At 37.3% G+C, this 20675-nt stretch overlaps 1 protein-coding gene across 9 annotated transcripts in view; it reads left to right on the top strand.

The window, feature by feature from the left end:
* Positions 1–20675, top strand: part of LOC106181601 (calcium-transporting ATPase sarcoplasmic/endoplasmic reticulum type) — a 53941-nt gene that overhangs the window by 19098 nt on the left and 14168 nt on the right. For 7 of the 9 annotated variants that reach the window (XM_087002599.1, XM_087002598.1, XM_087002597.1 and 4 more), the window contains 14 exons: positions 588–676; positions 5204–5287; positions 6935–7028; positions 9298–9428; positions 9754–9842; positions 10907–11009; positions 11247–11504; positions 11795–11912; positions 16480–16580; positions 16841–16963; positions 17221–17433; positions 17586–17806; positions 18054–18256; positions 18727–18812. In XM_087002599.1, coding sequence (XP_086858725.1) covers positions 588–676; positions 5204–5287; positions 6935–7028; positions 9298–9428; positions 9754–9842; positions 10907–11009; positions 11247–11504; positions 11795–11912; positions 16480–16580; positions 16841–16963; positions 17221–17433; positions 17586–17806; positions 18054–18256; positions 18727–18812 — 1913 coding nt within the window. Of the gene's footprint in view, positions 1–587; positions 677–5203; positions 5288–6934; positions 7029–9297; positions 9429–9753; positions 9843–10906; positions 11010–11246; positions 11505–11794; positions 11913–16479; positions 16581–16840; positions 16964–17220; positions 17434–17585; positions 17807–18053; positions 18257–18726; positions 18813–19531; positions 19618–20675 lie in introns of all 9 variants that reach the window. The other 2 variants (XM_013566046.2, XM_013566044.3) reach the window with 1 other exon arrangement.

Genomic DNA, 20675 nt, shown 5'->3' with positions numbered 1-20675 from the left:
AAGGTCCATTACTAAGGCATCTTTACACCAATACATTAGAATGAGTCTAAAGGCCTGAAAACATATAAAGATTAGACAAATGTGGCACTGCAAAGGTTGTTCTTAAGGTTGGTAGTTTTATTACCTGTATCAGATTGACCATGCTGTGTATCTTTGCTGGCACAGCCCTATATCAGGCAACTGTCAAATACATCATACCTACCATTTATTTCATAGGCCTCTATGTTGCCTTGTGATATATAGGGGATGGAGGATATAGATATACCCTTGTTGAGCCCAGGCTATAGACAACTTAAATGCTACCATCTTTTATTTCAGGCATCAAAGCAATTTCATTAGGAAAAAGCATTTTAGAAATGAGAGGAGAAAAAAAGAGAAAGGGAAAACACAATTACATGGATTGAAACTGCTGTAATGAACTACATTGTGTTAACCATTTAGCACAAGCCCTCTGCTTTTGAGCCCAAAGTACCTTGATTTGAATTAATAAAGTGAAGTGCAAATTGTTGGCCTTGTTCTTGATATAGCTGCTTTTTAATGATATAAAATTTATCACTTAAGTTTTGCTTCTTTCACCCTACTTTCAGGTAAAATCAGAAATGAAATGATGGACACAGAAACAGAGAAGACACCATTGCAGCAGAAGTTGGATGAGTTTGGAGAACAGTTGTCAAAGGTAATTGAGGAAAGGGGTGGGGGTGGGTACAACACAATAATGCGGTAGGTGTGACAGGGAGACGGGTAAAAAAAAAAGAATGCTAGATGTCAAGGGCATTCACTTGAAACATTCCAGGAGAGGTGAAGCTTTTACCAAAAATTATGTGAGACATACAAACTGCTTGGCCTGGAAAGTGGATGGCTTGAGTGCCACTTGGTTTACTGCGGCGACTTTAGTGCTGCTGCTCTTCACAGAGGCAGGTCTGCAGCTGCTTCATGGAAGCTTGGAATCTCTCCCTCTCCATGCCAGCAATTAGAGGGTTTATTTAGAGGTAAATGAGAAAGCTGACAAACGGGTGGATTAACATAACTGAGTAATCCGATATCTTTTTCCTTGCTGTGCACAGAGGTCTCAGGTGTGCAAGATTTGCTGCTAAAAGCTTCCAGATAAATTATAGGAGGATCCTGTGTCATCAAAACAAAGTGCTGTGAAGTCATATTGATCTTTTTGATTAGAGAAGTTCAAGTCCAGAAGGTAATTCCTGGATTCCTGGAGAGCCCTCATCTCAACACCACAGTCCTCAAAGTCTCCTGCAATTTAAGTACATGCAACCCCCTTTACTTTCCTCTACAGTGCATCTCTCCGGTATATAAAGATATATGAGACAAAAAGATTATTTTGATTCTCTTTTTATGTAGGTTTGTTATTTATTTATTAACATAATTACCTTCAAAAAATGAATAAAATTAAAAAAAGGAATAGAATAGATAAGACAGAATAAAATGAAAAACAAAATTACATGTGAAAGAAAATAAACTAAAAAGGATAAGGGTAATAGGTAGAAAAAAAAAGAAATCCACACGTTCCCTCCATAGGTATCTGTGATCCCTCGCCCACGCCATGTTAGCTGGCTATATACATCCTGTACCAAGGTGGAAAAAAAGAAGAAAAAGTGAAACTAAGAGTTGCAGTGTTTATAAGATTTCATGTAACACCATCCCTAATGCTGTAAACAAATTTAACAGTGCATAATTGGAGGGTTCCTACTACTTTGGTAAAGCAGGGAGGAAGAAAGATGACTGGGACTCTGAGAGGCCGTGGTAGTTCCTTTCCTCTTTCCTTTTCTCTCTAATTAAGATAGACTGTAAAATTGTCTGTCTAGACATTATCATTTTTCCTAAGACACTAATTACACTATATGAGTATGGATACAAAGCTGATAATATTTTGGTTTTCAAGGGCAGAGGATATCTGCTGCATCTAGGAGCTAGTTCATAACCAGTCTCAACTTGGGCCAGAAATAAGCACTGACTGATATTTCCCGATGATCTTATGTTCATATATACATGTCATGTATATATGAACATAAGATCATGATGATCTCATGTACTTTAGGTTTTCCCATGTTGTATTCAAGTCAAAAACCCCAGCTTAAGCCATTGGTTGTCTGTTGAAATTCTGTTAGACTAGTTCTGGTTCTAAGTTAGACCCACTTTGAACACTGCTCTACTCCTCCTAGGGGTTACACATATTACAGGTATGCTCACAGTGGGGATAATGCTGCATACTACAGGTGTTAGTATTGAACATGAAGACTGTGTATGGGAAAGCTGGAACACTTCCCCAACCAACAGCTGTCGTCTTTCTTTAGCTGGAGAGAAGTCTGATTTATCTGGCAGAATAACGTCAGCTACCAGCTCAAGTCGTGTGTAGTTGGAGATTAAAAGTACCTTTTCATGCGGGCAACCACAGAATGTTGTGTACAAAACCAGAACCCAGCGTAAAGGAACACATTGAAATAATTTTACTGGACAAAATAACTTCTGTGATGTAATTAATTTCAAATGATTGTGTAAAGTTCCATCTAGCCAATGTATGCTTGTTTGATGGTTATGTAGTTTTACATTAAAAAAATGCCATTTAGTCCAGAAGTTGCCTTCATTTGTTGAGTAACTATTTATCTTTGGCAGAGTGGATCATTCTGTTTGGATTTAATGAGAAAAAAGCATATCTATAATGAAAAATGAAAGACCTGTATCATTACCATCTACCATGACAAATGGGTTATGTAGTGCAGTGACATTCTCAGTTTCACTCCGTTAGACTGGCATGGGAAGACATGAATTGATCTGTGTAATCAGCTCACCAAGCTGTGTGTATGATTGGCATTATTCTGATTTCCTCAGTTTTTTCCTGGTTTTGCTGGCCTTCGCTTTTCACATGTTGTACTTCTAATTTTAGCTTCTGAAAGCAAGTTGAAAAGAATACGGACTGTTGCACACATGTTGTAGAAAAACATGTGGCAATGAATTCATTGTGGAAAATCACTTTCACACTATTCCCCTAACCCCCACCCCTGTTCCCATTTGTCAATATGACTATTTACGTTGTGCAATTTCTACCAAAAAACTTAAAAGCAAGATTGGATTTTTTTCATCTAGTTGAAATGTGTCGAGAAATGGTGCTAAGAAAAGCCCAGGAAGGCAAGTGTTAAGTACATAGTAGATGGCTTGGCTGCCCAGCTAGGCTGCCCTGGCATACACAGGTCAACAGGTTCTCCTCGTTACTCAAAGTTCAGCCTCCTGGTAAAACACATTAACTGCTGTGATGAGGAGAGGAAGAAGCTCCACCGAACCCTTCACCTATATCTGAAGCAAGATTTCCCTGTATTGAAAGATGCCCTTAATTGACTTTCTTGTTCTTGACTTAATAACATAATATAGATACTTTTTCGAGTTAACATCCAATTTGCATCAGGATGATTGAATCTGCTTTTGGACATTCTATTGATTTCAAGGTGGTTTTCTGATGGTATTTTCAGGCAAGACTGTTAGACTTGACTCTTGATGTAGGCTTGGGCCCCGTTCCTTCAGACACCATCAGCCTACGTGGATTTACCCCAGCTCTGCGGGACTCACTGACTTCAATCAGCTTAACTGAATGACACACTTCTTTCTGGCGTTAAGTAGAACACAGAAAAGCTGGTTATTATATGACTTTGTTGGGAAACAAAAAGGGGCGTGTCATTCAGTTAAACTGATTGCACTTAGCGAGAGTCTCCATTGAGTTGGATCAATCTATGTAGACCGATAGTTTCATTGGGAATGAGCCCTTAGACTTGACGCGAGATGTAGACTTCGATTATTTATCCCTATATTGGTACCTCCCATGGACAAGGGTGTCTAAGTGCTAGGTAAACTGTGGCTGTTGACTGGGGGCGGGCTAGAGGAACCTCTCCTGCCTCAAAGGGTAAATGTTGAGAGAAAGTCTGGGTATTTTTAGCAAACTCTGCACACCTTATATCACAGTGTATATAGACTTAAACATTATTTTGCCTCAATTAGTCCTCACTTTACACTTGAATATACAGATTTGGATTCCCAATAGAGTGATAAACATTGAAAAGTAATAATCTGCTTAAATGCGGGCTGTAGTATTAACTGTTAAACACTAGGAATATTTGCATTAAGCATCTATATTTCTTTCATTAAAAGCTTGATGTTGTTATGAGTTTTGTTATGGGCTTATAAAACTAAGTTAACAATGAGTATGTTGAGTATATTATCATATCAGTGTTCACAGGTGCATAAAAGGATATTATATTGGTAAAGAACATGGGGGAATATAAGTGTGCAACTTATCACTGATTTGGTAAAAGAAAAATATTGATTTAAGAAAAAGGGAAAAATGCAGTTATTTAATCCTGTAACATCCTCTAAATGAATGGGATTTTTGCATCAATTTATCACAGATTTGACTCAGTCTAAGCCCCATGACACTTTCACTACAGTGCTAATGCCTTCCCAGTGTGCTTCTCACTTTACTTCTCTTTGCATTAAATTTGATGTTTGTGCCAGTGCTGAGAAGTAGGATATTTCACCAAGGTAAAAGGAAGTTGAAATGTCAGGGAATTGTCTACTTTATTTAGAACTGTATTCCACTGGTATTCCCTTTGGCAAAAAAAATATATCATAGGGTTTCAGAAGTGATAAAATGTGTTGAATGCTGTGAATGCTAGCTTATGTATACATGAAGCTCCTTATTTCAAAGTTAACATACAGCCTGAATATACTATTGAATAAACTATGGCTGTACTAAAGCTGATCTCTTTATGACATATAACAAAAAAAAATAGTTAACCAGTCATAAACCTCCTAAAATCTAGACATGGTGTTTTTGCATTATAAAGTACAACACTTCATGCTTCTTTTCTAGTTACATTCCTGCTTTAGCATAAAGGCGTATATTGGTAAAGATTTAGGGAAATTAGTTAACCAGTCATAAACCTCATAAAATCTAGACATGGCATTTTTTTGCAGTATAAAATACAACACCTTATGGTTTTTTCTCGTTACATTCCTGCTTTAGCATAAAGACGTATATTGATAAAGATTTAGGGAAATTAGTTAACCAGTCATAAACCTCATAAAATCTAGACATGGCATTTTTGCATTATAAAGTACAACACTTCATGCTTCTTTTCCAGTTACATTCCTGCTTTAGCATAAAGATGGATATTGATAAAGATTTTGATTTTATTTCCAGGTGATCTCTATTATCTGTGTAGCTGTATGGGCCATCAACATCGGTCACTTCAATGACCCAGCTCATGGAGGCTCCTGGCTCAAGGTAAGGATGCTGAAAGAGAGAAAAAAAGTCATTTGCAACAATCAGTCCATAATATGAATATTCCAAAAATATTATTTTAAATTATAAGTATTAAAACAGTATCTAGTTATAGGTTATATTGCACAGATTGATTTCAGTCCACTCCTGGACTTGTCAAAGGTCTAAGCAAGGACCTTTTTGAAAAAAAAAAATTCTGGCCTTTTTGTCTGTCCTGTAACCGTTCTGTATGATAAATCTTTATACAATTCAACATATGGCAGTTTGTGGGTGGGTTGTCCAGTATTTGACATCTTATGATTTTCTCTTGATACTTTCCTTAAACTGGGGTCTGTCCAAACTTGAGGTATTAAAAGTCAGGAGTGGACTATATAAATACATTCAAGATATTATTTACTTTGGGCTATATAATGTCAGATCTTTGGCCCAAAGATCTTTACAAGGTAAATGTTACTTTACAGATTTTGTGGTAAGTTTATGGATATCTGTATAAATTGTCTTGTTAATTGTTTTGGGGGAAAAACCTTGATATGAGATTTCATATGTTTGAAGTAGATTATTCCATTAAAATTCTCACAATCCCTGCTTCTTCAGAAGATATTCAGTAATTTTTAGTCTACTTAAACTCCCCAAAATATTGGAAAATATGCTTGTCTTGCCAGCATGAACTACAGTAGACTCCCTGAATTCTGCAAAGAAAAGCCAGTAAAAATATAAAAAAAGAGGGCTCCTGTGTCCCAATGATGATATTGGCATGTGACAACTTGGATGCAGCTGGGTTGCACTGTGGGATTTCCACTGCTAAGTTTGATGCTGATTTATTGGCACATTCAATATTTACTGGCTTTTCCTTCCAATCTATGATACTCTGGATACAGATAAGGCATGTCATGTAGTCTAAAGTTTCCATCTATTTTGGTGACCGCATGCGTGTTTCCAAAGAATTGTGATCTATTCACTTAGGATTGCTAATCATTTGAGATCAATCTTGCTTTAGATTTGATATCTTTTCTTAAATCAAAGGTTACCCTGTAATCTGATTTGATCTGAATGCCTTGAAATAGATTACCTTCACTTATTTGACACCCCGATCACACTTATTTTTCACATTATAACAAACACGTACAAATATATAATGGAAATAGGAACATTTCAGCTACATTTTAAATGAAATCCAATTTAAAAAACCACACATGCATGGCATTGTTCAAGTAATTAATTATGAGTACATGAAATATATGAGTTCGTACAGTAATGAAATCTGAACATTAGAATAGGTCTTTGAGCATGATTTTCTAGACTACATATAGTACTTCTAGTACTGCATTTTCTGGGAGATGGTAAGCAGCATTCCTTGTTTGGTATTGCAGTTTTCACCCCCCCCCCCCCCAAAAAAAAAAAAAATCTTTTTGTCTAATTAAGAACAGCAAAATTGTATTTAATTGATGCTCATTATATGAAATGATCCTAATTTTTATAACTATTTGAAATTAATTGCCCCCCCCCCCCAAAAAAAAAAAAAAAAAGAAGAAAAGGAAAAGAAAAATAAATAAAAGAAAAATCAAGGAATGCTGACTATTCTCTCTCTTGTTTGTCTTTTCTGTGCACTTTTCTCCATGTTCCACAATGTCCCACTCCTTTACTTTGCAGGGAGCTATCTACTATTTCAAGATTGCAGTAGCTTTGGCTGTGGCAGCTATACCTGAGGGCCTTCCAGCTGTTATCACTACATGTCTGGCTTTAGGTAATAATAACTGCTCTACTGTATGTGTATACCTACCATACATACAGTTGGCTGGTGGTATATCAGTTATACTGCACAGGTGGAGGGGGATCTGGAAGGAATCATACAATTCTGTAGATAATGATGATGATGGCAGAACAATACAATACAATACAGTGCAAAGCAAAATTTGAAACCTTGTGCATGTTTCTTTCTTGAATGAAATCCTCTTGTCTTTTGTTTAAATGTGAAGTCTTTCTTTTTATAATTGGTGTCCCACAATTTAAAATGTCATGCACACTTCATGCTCACTGAAAATAGCACATTCAAGACTCTGTAATGTTTGCCTGCAGCAGAGTTTAATGTTGTACCATCATTGTCATTGAAGAAATGATTCCACCTTCCATATCACCACAGTGACTGATGACTTGATTGATGTTTTTGCTGTTGTTCCAGTTCATTTTGTGATTTGAAATTAAATCGATTGTGCCTTGTTTTTTTTTACCTGTTGTTCCACTAGGGCGGAATCTACTACTTTAAGATTGCGGTGTCCCTGGCTGTGGCTGCCATCCCTGAGGGGCTCCCAACTGTTATTACGACATGCTTGGCGTTAGGTATACCCATAGCAAAGAACGCTGTGAATTGGGAATATTTTACAATGAGTCTTGAATGCCATGTTGAATACTTTCTTTAGATAATGGAACGGACTGCAGCTTGAAAGCATATAGAATCAGAGTAGTTGCTGCACTAGAAAACAGTATATGGGACCATTCCCAGACCCTCTCGTACTAACTGTGGATTGATATATCTCTGAGAGGATTCTCACTAAGTTGCGATCAACTTAGGTGGCTAAGATGTCTGTCAAGCCTACTGAAGCTGCTAAGGGGTAATTAATTGTTGTTTAGCAGCTTTAGTAGGCGTGCCAGACATCTAAGCCACTTAAGCTGAAAGCAATTTAGTGAGAAACCCCTCAGAGATGGAACGATTCTGTTGGATCGATCTAGGTATGGGAACCCAGTCTATAAGATGCCATAGGAAGTATGAGGACAGCTCCTATAGCTGATGTACACACTTTAGACTGCCATATTTCCTCTATAGTCTTATATTTCAAATTTGCATATCTGCTTTTATTCTGGTAGATAATCATAGAGATGACAGGTTTTTCACAATCAGATATTTTGAGTATTTTTGGATGTTGATTTGCATGTTTAAATGATAAAAGTTTTACCTGTTCATGAATGGAAAGATGTGGAAACTACACAAACTTTTGAATGGGAGGGAATTTTTGCGCCAGAAAATTTATAAGTGCTGGTAATTAATCATGAAAAAGTTTATCACAAAACAACTACTACATCGGGGAGCTTGGGGAAGTAGTTATCCATTTTCACCACAGATATACAGAAATTAGAATCACTTGTTCCATGTAAGAAAAAAAAAGATGAGATGATATTTTGAAGAATGCCTATCTAGAACCGGTAATTTGTTTTGATAGCTGTCTTCTATAATATATAATTTGTTTGGATAGAAACCCTGCTAAAGCTTCAAAACCTTGTTATGTTATGCTTTGGCTTGGTTTGGTTTGGTTTGGAATTTTGTGTGAAGTGTGGTTTACCCAAGCCCTTTTATCCCCTCACCAAAATTGAGATATATTTCTTTTCACAGAGTGGTTTAATTTTGTTTTATAGGAATTTATTTCCGTATGGTTTTGTTTTATAGGGATTTAATTGCATGGCAGATAAATGAAGAAGCAGATGAGAAATATGTTCTTTTCTCTTGTTAAACAGTTAAAACAGTTAACATCCACATTGTACTCACTACAATCAACCAGTCACAGTTTTCAAACAAATTCTTTGTCCATATCCCACTAACCATTAAACATTGAATACAAATTGTAGCATTTTAATTGTATATTTGTGTAATATTATTTTTAATTTGATTTTTATGTATAGTATGTGGTTTAAATTAGGACATTGAAAGCTACCTCATATGGGAACCATGTCAATAGAAAAAATACTTGTAAATGAAATTTTGTTAAGGCCAAATATTCATAATAGTTTAGTGCAAAACAGTAAAGACAGAAATATGTATCTGTACTATAAACACTGGTGTGAAAATTAAACATTGAGATGAAAGTCCAGACTCCTACAGATTCAGTAGAGATGACTAAAAAAAGAGACTGATGATAAAATTGAGAATAGATTACATTGCCACTAACTTATGATAATCTATAATATTGTATGATGCTGTTCTGTTACCTCCCTCTGCATGCTCTTCCACTACCCTCCCACAGGTACAAGGCGTATGGCCAAGAAGAATGCTATTGTGAGAAGCCTGCCCTCTGTGGAGACCCTGGGCTGTACCTCAGTGATCTGCTCTGATAAGACTGGTACCCTCACCACCAACCAGATGTCTGTCTGCAAAGTAAGGAGGATTTCAAGTCGTCATTTAAAAGAAAAAATCCAGACAGTTTAATTTTTAAAAATTCTTAGAAGGGTGAAGAGGTGGCTTCATGTGATCATAGATCTATAGATTTCATTCATCCATATTCTTGTCTTAGCATTTGTTTAATTTTTATTATGTATTTAAGATTGAAAAGAATTCCATTGAGTTACACTGGCTTAACTTGATTTGGATAACGTGAAGTGCTCTTTTGTGATGATGTCTGTCACTTAATATTAATCATAAATTTGTACTTTTAAATCTATTTCACTAAAAGCCATTCATATCACCATTTTGTCTTTTGCAGATGTTCATTTTTGACAAAGCTGATGCTTCAGAAATCTCAACAACCCACTTTGAAATCAGTGGCTCCACATATGAACCAGTAGGAGAAGTGTAAGTGTCATTGAGCTGATTATAAATAGCATGATTCAGTTGTCTGCAGATATGTACTCTTAAAACATGTATTGCATTACTTATACTGGTCTAGCATGAGCATATAAATTCCTCGGTAGCTAACCAGAAGACACATTTGTGTTTCCCTATTAATGTTGGCACCATCTTCATGTGTGCCGCAGTGAAAATAGACCATAAATTGAGACTTCGTAATTTTCTTAGCTTGCTGTCTCACTTAGTTTGATCGACAGTTGGTGTCTCTAAGGGCTTTTATTTTGGATTTATTGCCCATTAAGAAGCAGGTTAGTTAGCAATATGTTTTGACCTAAAAATCAATGTTGAGTGCGCATGGCTTCCTCCTTGTATATATGGACATAATAAATGTTGCTGCTTGCAATTCTGTAGGTGGCATAACATGTGTAAGAGCAGCTAAAGCACTCGTAAATAATGATGATATTTCAATTAGTGACAGTATGTTTTTGTTTTGGTTAACTGAAAGATAGGACTGCTTTAAAAAGACTCACTTTTGCTCTCTCAATTAAATATAATTCCTTTTTTTAGTAGAAATTAAAAAAAAAAAAACATTTAACATTTTTCCACCTGTTCTCATACGCTGTGTATCATGTGCAAGCACCTGTTAGCAGATTCCCTGAAATTAATTAATTGTGGCTGATGGCAGGTGTACCCAACACTCAAATTTTAGTTGCACTCAGTGTAATAATTTAGTGTGACTACAGTATGTGAAAGGTTGGAGTGTGAGTTCAATCTTACTCTTCACATGTTGGGAGTGGCCACTCAGCAAGTTTTAGCTTGTACTCAGCTAGTGATAGGTCTCAAGTGCACCTTGCCAAATAGCATCAATCATTGTGAAAAAGAACATTTGCAGCAAATTACATGATGATCTGATTAAAGCAATCTGAATAAAAGTAGGCTGACAGGTAATATACAAGTGTATTACACATTTTAGAGGATGGACAGGGAGAGTATAATGGGATGAAATTTTGCGTTTGATTCAGCACAGTAATTTATGAAGGTAGATTGATAAAACTTATCTTCATCTTCAGGTACTTAGACAACCGTCCTGTACACTGTGCAGACTACCCAGCCTTGCAGGAGATGGCCACCATCTGTTCTCTGTGCAATGACTCCTCAATTGATTACAATGAAGTAAGTGTCATTTGTGTCTTTTCTCATTTAGCTGTGCTCTGTTAAAAAACCTCTGTTAGATAGTATATGTATATCTACTCTCTCAAAGGAAATGTTATGATAAAAAAAAATTAATAAAGTTAATGTTGGGTGTATAAAATTTTGCCCCCTGGTCACTTTAACCCCCTTAAGGATTACATAGGTGTAAAAACTGAAGTAACCATCAGTTCATTTAAACTACATAATTTCCACCCACAGACTAAACAAGTGTATGAGAAGGTTGGTGAAGCCACAGAGACTGCCCTCAGTGTTCTGGTGGAGAAGATGAACGTGTACGGCACCAACAAAGCTGGACTCTCCAAGAAGGAGGCTGGAATGGCATGTAACCACGTCATCCAGAATGAATGGAAGAAAGAATTTACTCTGGAATTCTCACGTGATCGTAAGTCCATGAGTGCCTACTGCTTCCCCAATAAACCCACAAGACAGCAGGATGGAGCCAAGATGTTTGTCAAGGTGAGTGGCAGTTGTCAGCAGGGTGAATGTGAAGTCAAATGGCAGTGACTGCAGGTGGTCAAGTGGTTTCATCCATAATGGTTGTTCCTATGGAATATCATGGCTTATGTTGATCCGTATGACGATTTGTAGGTCAGTTTTTCTGTTGAAAAGTTACTGAATCTGTCTGATTGAATTTGAATATCAAAGTGAAAGTCATAGGCAGCAATGTAGAATATTAGATATTAATTTGAGAACAATATGTAAAGTAAGTAGAAACTTTTAAACTGATAATTTGCTTTTTATCCCAGGGTGCCCCAGAAGGAATTCTAGAGCGCTGCGAGTATGCTCGTGTTGGCTCAGAGAAGGTTCCAATGACTCCAGCTATCAAAGCAGAAATCATGAAACACTGCAAGACCTATGGCACAGGTGAGTTAGCATGGTGGGATTTACTAATATAAAAAGGTACCTGTGGTAGTTCACTTCAAACATGGAAATATTAGAAGAGAAAAGCATATTTCAGATGAAGATAGATTTTTAACCTTATGGTTCATACACAAAGTCAGTTTGTTTTCACACATTATGTCTGTTCTTTGTGAATCTGTTCAGTCCTGAATTCTTCTCACATTCTTGGGAAGCATACAAACCAAGCTGCTGAAAATGTGGCTCTTGGAGTGGAACTGATGAGGTGTCTGGATAATGCTGCCAAATCGTCTTAAGACGGATTGGCCAAGCAGACATTTTAAATTAAAATGGGGATGATTTGATTTTGAGAACATAGCCAGGAAATCTGTTTAAGAGGCATTCCAAATTGAAGTATCTTCTTCTGGGGGTTGTTTCCCCCTCAGGGCAGTAAGGTATGCAATTTACAGAGAACTTGAAGGTATTAGTTTTGATAAGATAATTTGAACTAAGGCAGGTAGAGCTGCTAAAAATACAGCCAAGACCCTTTGCAGGATATCAAATTGCTTCAAATGTGCTGTTTGGGTGAACATGCAGGGAAAAAAATTAAAGAAAAGATTGTGCATTTCATCAGTGGTGTATTTCACTCACTCTAAGTCACTAGTTTTTTCCCCCCATGAACAGCCTTAATTTACATATATATTATCTAATTATCTTAAGACTTTCAGTCTTTCTGGTAACCTCCTAGTAGTCGAGTAGCCAGAACGCTAACCCTGCAATGTTTTTTCCTGTAAACTTTTTTTGCCGAAATGCATTCTTTAGGTTGAGAGAAGCAAAATTAGCTTGGTTGCTATTTCCGAGACACTGAGCATTTTTCAATATGGCCGTCAATTTATGACAAAAAATAGAAAAACGACCAGAAGTCACCGGGTAAACTTCATTGACAGCTTTTCTAAACGTGTATCCGATCAGGAGAGCACAACAGTACTAGTGAATACAGTTAAGCCAGTTACATATAGCAAAAAAGCCAAAATGGCCGTCAAAACATACGGCAGAATGTGAAAAAAGCTGCAAAATAAGTTCTTTTTTTGGAAATTTAGTCTTATTAAAAACATATCTGCCTTTTCTATTTATATCCATTATGATAATTTGTTAGTCATGACCCTAAACTCTCAGAAACTGCTTATTTGACATCAATCAGATGGTGGCAGACGGTGCCATCTCCTGAGAGTCCATTTGCCACTCCGACGAGCCCCATAGTCAAAGCTTGCTTTGTTATATGTTACAAGCTTTTTAAAAAGAAATCATTTCATCTGGGTTACAAAACTTACAGAAGCTTATAAGCTTGACTTTATTTGCTAGATGATACATACGAGATATTGATATATTTTTTCAAAATTCAAGATGGCCGTCAATTTGTTATATGAAGAGCCATACATTCAAATAAAAAAATTGATGCTTCACTTCATTGTTCATCAATGCATATTTATGTTTATATACATGCAAAGTGCGATCATTTATTTCATTTTTGCAAGTTATTTTAATAAAAATGGCCTCCAAAACATATTGGAAGGGCAAAGAAACAACTGTAAAACTACAAGGCTTTTAACTGAAATAGACTTTAACTGGAACAAATATAAATACATATATAAAGAAAAAACCGATATACCTGCGTTCAAAACATAGCACAAATAAAACATATTTTTAGGTTAAATGATACGAAAAACGAAAACCAATATGTCCGTCAATGCTACTCTATGATCAAACCAAACATTGATTGCGGATATCTCAGTCCTGACAACTAGTTTTTCATTCTAAATCAAAAATTACATCGTGGATGATTTAATGAAAGGCATTATCATTCTAGTATGTGTAAACTAAATGATTTTGAAATAAAAAAATGCGTCAAATAGTTTTTCTTCAGGTTTGATTATTCTAATCCTTTTTTTTTTTTTTTTTTTTGTAAACTTTTTAAATATTTTAACACCTAAGGCATTTTTGTTGTTTAATAATGAATTTTATTATAAATAATCAAGATCCAAGCAGGGGTATACAAATCCAGCGGTAAGGGCCCATGAGGTCAGCTATTCTTGACAACGTGACATGGTTCGGGGATATGCGAGGGCTACCCATCGACATCATGTATTTGAAATGTTGTTTTTGCCAATTTATACTTACAGATAATGGAAGCTTTGAGACAGGAATGTATGCATTTTTATACTTGTAGGGTAGATGTAATTATTCATTGTGGATTTATTGATGACTTAGTGCTCGGGTAGTTAAAATAATGATGAGTTGTAATGGTGACATGGTTCATTGCACATGGGTAAGCCTTTTTTTTTTTTTTTTTTTTTTTTTTTTTTTTTTTTGCAAAAATGGACCAAATACACATTGAGCAATACTCAGTGGGCACCTGCACATTTTGAGGATTGGTTTTGGAGGCCTATAAAGGCCCAAAAAAGGCCACCAATGTTGTTAGTCCAGTGAACGGAATCATGCCATGTCTATCATGTGAACAACGTACATCTCTGGGCACTGGGTGTGAGGGGAGTCTGATTTGAGCTACAATGTAGGGGCTGTTCCCACCCCACAATCAGGAACCTGGTTGAATGCCACAACATGCCAGGCTCTGTTAGCTATATACCGCAACCTGGGCGAGAGAGTCTCAACTCCAGACCAGGATCGCTACATCAAGTTGCATCAGCTGCGGGACCAATTTCGCCAACCGGAGCAGCAGTCCCTCTGTGCGTCGACGCTTGCTGGGGGTCAACCGATGGTGATCGTTGATGGCAACATACCAGTAAGTGCTTGTCACTACATAGATCAGATTCTGCAAAGCCACATGACCTCGTTCATGCAGCAGAAAACTGATACCACCGTTACCCAACAGGACAAGACCCGTTCACATTCGGCACAAATGATCCAAGTGCATCAGGAGTCCCAAGGGTGGATGTCCTACCCCGGCCTGTCTATTCTCCGGATATGAATCCGATTAAACACTTGTGGTACTACATATATCTTGGCCGTCCGTTGGCCAAGGCAGCAGCTGATCCAGGCACTATGACAAGGCTGGAATAGGATTTCGCACGACACCATCCCATTCACACTTATTGTCCGAGCATGCGCCAACCGATCGCCGCCTGCATCGAAGCAAGCGGAGATCGTATCGGCTATTGACTGTTGTAACTTTGTGTTGGGCTGGTGCCATTTTTGTTTTGAAACTATTCATGAAACTTAAGAAATGATTCATATGAAAATAATCCAGTTTAGTGCTTCAAAATAACAATTATTTTGAAGAATATGGCCTGAAAGATTTTAATGGCTGTCAGTATATAACCAAAAGATTTTGGACTCCCTGTGCCCAAATTCCTGCAGAACCTCCTGTTGGCCCTTGATAAACTTTTCATCAGATTGAGACTGTATTAAAAAGAGAACTTACATAATGGTCAGCATTATCAATGATCCTCTTTTATAGAGTCTTAGTTTAACTGTACCTTTCAAGTACACTTTGTCAATAAATAAAAGGGTTTGATATATATTATACGCCGAATTATCAGTTTAAAGCGTAATTTAACAGATTTTTTTTACCTTTTTGGGCATGTTTTAGCGGTCATTTGAAATGCGGAACACCATGCACTTTAAACCCGACTCTTTGCTATGTTACATAATTATTTATTTATTATATAATGATATTATAATATATTTCTTATATCATTGAAGGCCATCTTGAATTTTGAAAATTGATCAATGTTCTGTATGTAGCCACTGCCAAGAAAGCCCAAATCAAATTGGCTTTTATACCCCCCAAGTATTAAATTCTTTTAAAAATTTCAGGGAATAACATTCTAAGTATTTGACTATGGGACCAAGGGAAGTAGCAAACAGACTCTTGGGGGGTTATTGAATTGTCAGATAAGGTGATTCCAAGAGTTTAAGATCATGACTAACAAAATATTATAATTAACATAGATATTAAAAGGGGATATGGTTTTAATAAAACTAAATATGCAAAAAACAAACTGATTCTGCAGCTTTTATCATCTTCTGCCTTATGTTTTGACGGCCATTTTGGTTTTTTTTGCTAAGTAGTACGCGATTAAGCGTATTCACTAGTACTGTTGTGCTCTCCTGATAGGATACACGTTCAAAAAAGTTGTCAATAAAGTTTACCCGGCGACTTCTGGTCGTTTTTCTATTTTTCCTCATAAATTGACGGCCATATTGAAAAAAGCTCAAGGTCTCGGAAATAGCAACCAAGCTAATTTTGCTTCTCTCGACCTGAAGAATGCATTTCAGCAAAAAAAGTTTACAGGAAAGAACATTGCAGGGTTCGACTATTGGGCCTATGGGAGTGGCGACTCGACTACTAGGGGATTGAGGCTACAACAACTGAAAAATAAGATTTAAAACTCTGAGTGAATCACTGTGTTTGAAAATTGGGTTGTTTTGTGTGGTAAATTGACAGTAATGAAGGTATGTACGTGAGGGATTAAGACTTACCTTGTTATCTTTTCTGAGCAAAAAGTTGTTTCAGACTTCTTTTTCTTTGTCAAAGTTGTTTCAGATATAATAAAGGACCATTTATCTATTGCAGGCCGTGACACCCTGCGTTGCCTTGCTCTGGCCACCATTGATAACCCACCACGCAAAGAGAGCATGGACCTGGAGGACTCCAGGAAATTCATTCAGTATGAGGTAGGATGGAACAAAAAATGTCTAAAAAGAGGAAATACATAGTGGTGATATTTGGAAAATGATTATATGAGAAATAAACAACTTCCAGAGCAAAAAATGAATGATTGAATGAATTAATTAATTTAAAAATGCGGTAATTAGTTTAAAAAAATTAATAAATACAAAGGAGATTGAAGTATATTTAAAATAGAAGGACGTGTACTTTTGATAATACAGTGTAAAACGGAGTACTTTGAAAAAAATTTTTTTTCTTTCTCTAGACTAACATCACATTTGTGGGCATTGTTGGTATGTTGGATCCCCCAAGGAAGGAGGTTGTGGATGCCATCAAGAAGTGCAGAATGGCTGGTATCCGTGTCATTGTCATCACTGGTGACAACAAGGTACACATCTTACTGGCAGTGAATGGACAAATAGTGTTTAATTTCAGGATTTATCTGTCATTGTTACAACCAATGTTTTTGTTTATATCAAAATATGATGAAATGCCAATAATTGAAATATATATTACAGTCCAAATATTTTTTTGCAGAAAATAATTTGGCAGAATAGCCTTTACTCACATCTTCACAAGTTGTCTTTATTACATCCTTAAGCATTTGAGTAAAGATAACAAAGCCTATATCTGTCACTTTTCCAGGCCACAGCAGAAGCCATTTGCCGTCGTATCTGCGTGTTTGGAGAGAACGAGTCTACAGAAGGCATGTCATTCACTGGGCGTGAGTTTGACGACATGAGTCCAGAGGAGCAGCGGGAGGCAGTGTTGAGAAGCAGGCTGTTTGCCAGGGTGGAGCCCGCACACAAGAGTAAGATTGTGGAGTACTTGCAGGCAGAGGGAGAAATCTCAGCCATGGTAAGGAGTGAATAATAATAACAGTGACAGCTATCAATATTTCTGTGCTCCATAATAGGTTAATAGAATGGTTGTGTGACCCCACTTTAGGAGCAAAAACAAGAGTTATAAGTACATATTTACAAGTCATCTGCATCTTTGTTTGATTTCAGACAGGTGATGGTGTGAATGATGCCCCAGCTCTGAAGAAGGCAGAGATTGGTATTGCCATGGGCTCCGGAACTGCTGTAGCCAAGTCTGCCTCAGAGATGGTCCTTGCTGACGATAACTTCTCCACCATTGTGGCTGCTGTGGAAGAGGGACGTGCCATCTACAACAACATGAAACAGTTCATTCGTTACCTCATCTCCTCAAACATTGGTGAAGTAGTCAGGTATCAGTCTTGTTTAATGAGAACATTATATCTGATATATATAGGATGCAGACCTCTTTCTGAAAGATCCGTCAGTATTAATAAGTAGTTTACCTTTCACAGAAAACATTTTAAATGATGTGTTCCATAAATATGTGCATGGCCCAGACAAGATCTTATTGTTTTTCCCTGAGTCAGATTTAACCTAGTTCTTGTGATTGGACATTCCAGGTACTTGATTCAATTTGATTATGTTTTCTCATTTCAGCATCTTCCTGACTGCTGCGCTCGGCATGCCTGAAGCTCTGATCCCAGTCCAACTGCTGTGGGTCAACCTGGTCACTGACGGTCTCCCAGCCACTGCCCTTGGCTTCAACCCCCCAGACTTGGACATCATGAACAAAGCGCCAAGAAATCCCAAGGAAGGACTCATCACCAAGTGGTTATTCTTTAGATACATGGCCATTGGAAGTGAGTAATGGCTATTTGCCCCTTTACCTTTTTTTCTCTCCATTTCTTTTGCAACAGTAATTCTGAAAACCAATCCATAGATCTATTATTATCTGGTATTTGTAAAGTTTTATTTCTTTTTGAAAATGAAACATTTATCGAAATCTCAAAAGGCATGACTACTTGTTTTGAATTTGATTTGTTAAATGAGATAAAGGCAATGGCATGTATACATTTCTGTAAATCTTCACTTGCATTACCATTAATAGTCTTCAGGCATATTTTCTCAATAACAGTTTTGATGACTTGTTGCTTTAATGAATCAATGATTTATATGAATGTTGCTCAGAGCTTTAAACTAGCTATAACAATTCATTAGTGCACTTATCAGGCCAGTGTTGTTTGAAACTGATTCTTTTATATAAGCTTTGATGGCTTAATATGTATTGAAAGTGTGTCATGTGTAATGTATGACCACATTTCCCATTCAGTCTATGTTGGAGCAGGCACAGTGATTGCCTCAGGCTGGTGGTTTATGGTTTATGACAAGGGACCCCAACTGAACTGGTACCAGCTGGTAATGACTACATGTTATATTACAAATTATCCATTAACAACCCACACAATGAATGGAGTGCCCCACACTAATGGGAAAAGTACATCTTATCAGTAGGACACGATAATGGTGATGGTGTTTTTTTTCTTCTTTGATTTCTTATTTATTTATTTTATTTATTTTTATCATTTTGTGTCTACAGGAAAAGATGAACAGTAACCCCCGAACTGGGATGGGCAGATGATTCCCAACATAACTAACAAATGCTTTGCCCATATCTGCTTCCAGTTCCTGCAGCATGTATCGAAATCCAAGCATATTAATTCACATCCAAGATGATTCTTCTACTCCCACATCAGGAAACATTCTTGGAAGGTATTAACAGGAATGCATTTTTGCATACCAGTTAATATACCACCCACCATACACTTCATATCTTTTTTTATTTTCTAGTAAACATTGGTAAAGGGGTAATTGCCGGAGATTTCCAGCACCAGATGTCCATAAACATACCTAACACAATGTCACAATCTCAAGCATTTTGTTTTAGTGTTGGTGACAGGGTTTCCACCCAGCAGGTCCCACCCTGGTGACACAAACAAACCATGGAATTCCAAGCACAACATTCCCAATGCCAACCTTCTTGGGTTTATTTTTATCAACCATTCTGTTCTCTCCAGGACAAGGATGAACCAAGCACATCTAACACAATATCACAATCTCAACCTTTTTGATTTTAGTTTATGTGGGTGCTGCCACTGTTGGAGCATCAGCATGGTGGTTCATGGTGTATGACAAGGGTCCTCGTCTCAACTACTATCAACTGGTAATAACACCTCTCTTCTTACTCACCTAGAACTGAAAGCATGCACTAGTTAGTGTAGATGGTTCAGCATTAATTTAGCAGTAATATTATGATAAACAGTAAGGTTATTTCATTGTTAATTGTACCACCAGCGTTAGCGCTGGCGGTACACATGGTTTCGGTCTCGTCCGGATCGCTCCGCCGGCTCCGCCGGCTCCGCCGGACGGCTACCGTTACCGCTTCTCCTCCTAGACGGTAAGGCCCCCCATACCCATCTCATGGATTTAGGTCACCTATAATCTCAACTCGTTCCACGTAAAATTTGGGCTTTGTCGGTATTGGGGTCTGGGTGTGGCACTCATTGCAATGCACCCTTGTCCAAAAATGGCAAAATTAAATGCTAATTATCTACCCTACGGAAGGAGTTACGGGAAAAATTTCTACAGACGGCTTTCCAAAAGTCATATGTGTAGATTTCAAATATACCCTCGGATTTGACCTTTGACCTTTACTTCAAGGTCAAATGGGCCAAAATTTTCAAAAAAATGAAATTTTTTACGAAAAAAAAATTTTTTGCCCTGTTATTCAGACACCACACAGACTTAACCAATAATATTATTGGAAAGTGTTACCCTTCAGGTCATCTTTCATCTCCGTGAATTTGGGGTCAATCGGTGCATTTTCACAGGAGTAGCGGCCATAAGATACCGAAACTGAAAACTGTCTCTAATTCGGGAACCGTTAATGCTAGAGACCCATTCTTTTTTGCATTTTGTAGAGCATGTAAAGCCCAACACTGGAGGTGGTCTCGGTTTTTTTGTATTCCATACGGTTTTCGAGTTACGCTGTATCAAAAAGTACATATTGGTGGTGAAAGAAAAATGTACGGAAGCCCACTGGTGCCATATGTAGAAAAAAAAATTATCTCGAAATTTCGAGATACTATTTTGAAATTTGAACAAAAAAATTTACCACCAGCGTTAGCGCTGGCGGTACACATGGTTTCGGTCCCGTCCGGTCCGTTCCGCCGGCTCCGCCGCCATGTTACCGTTACCGCTTCTCCTCCTAGACGGTAAGGG

The sequence above is a fragment of the Lingula anatina genome, chromosome 1 (assembly GCF_051362555.1).
Source record: "Lingula anatina isolate TDL-2025a chromosome 1, LinAna3.0, whole genome shotgun sequence".
NCBI classification, from domain to species: Eukaryota; Metazoa; Brachiopoda; class Lingulata; order Lingulida; family Lingulidae; genus Lingula; species Lingula anatina.
The sequence above is the reverse complement of the archived record's forward strand: the minus strand, read 5'-3'. Positions and strand labels throughout refer to the sequence as shown.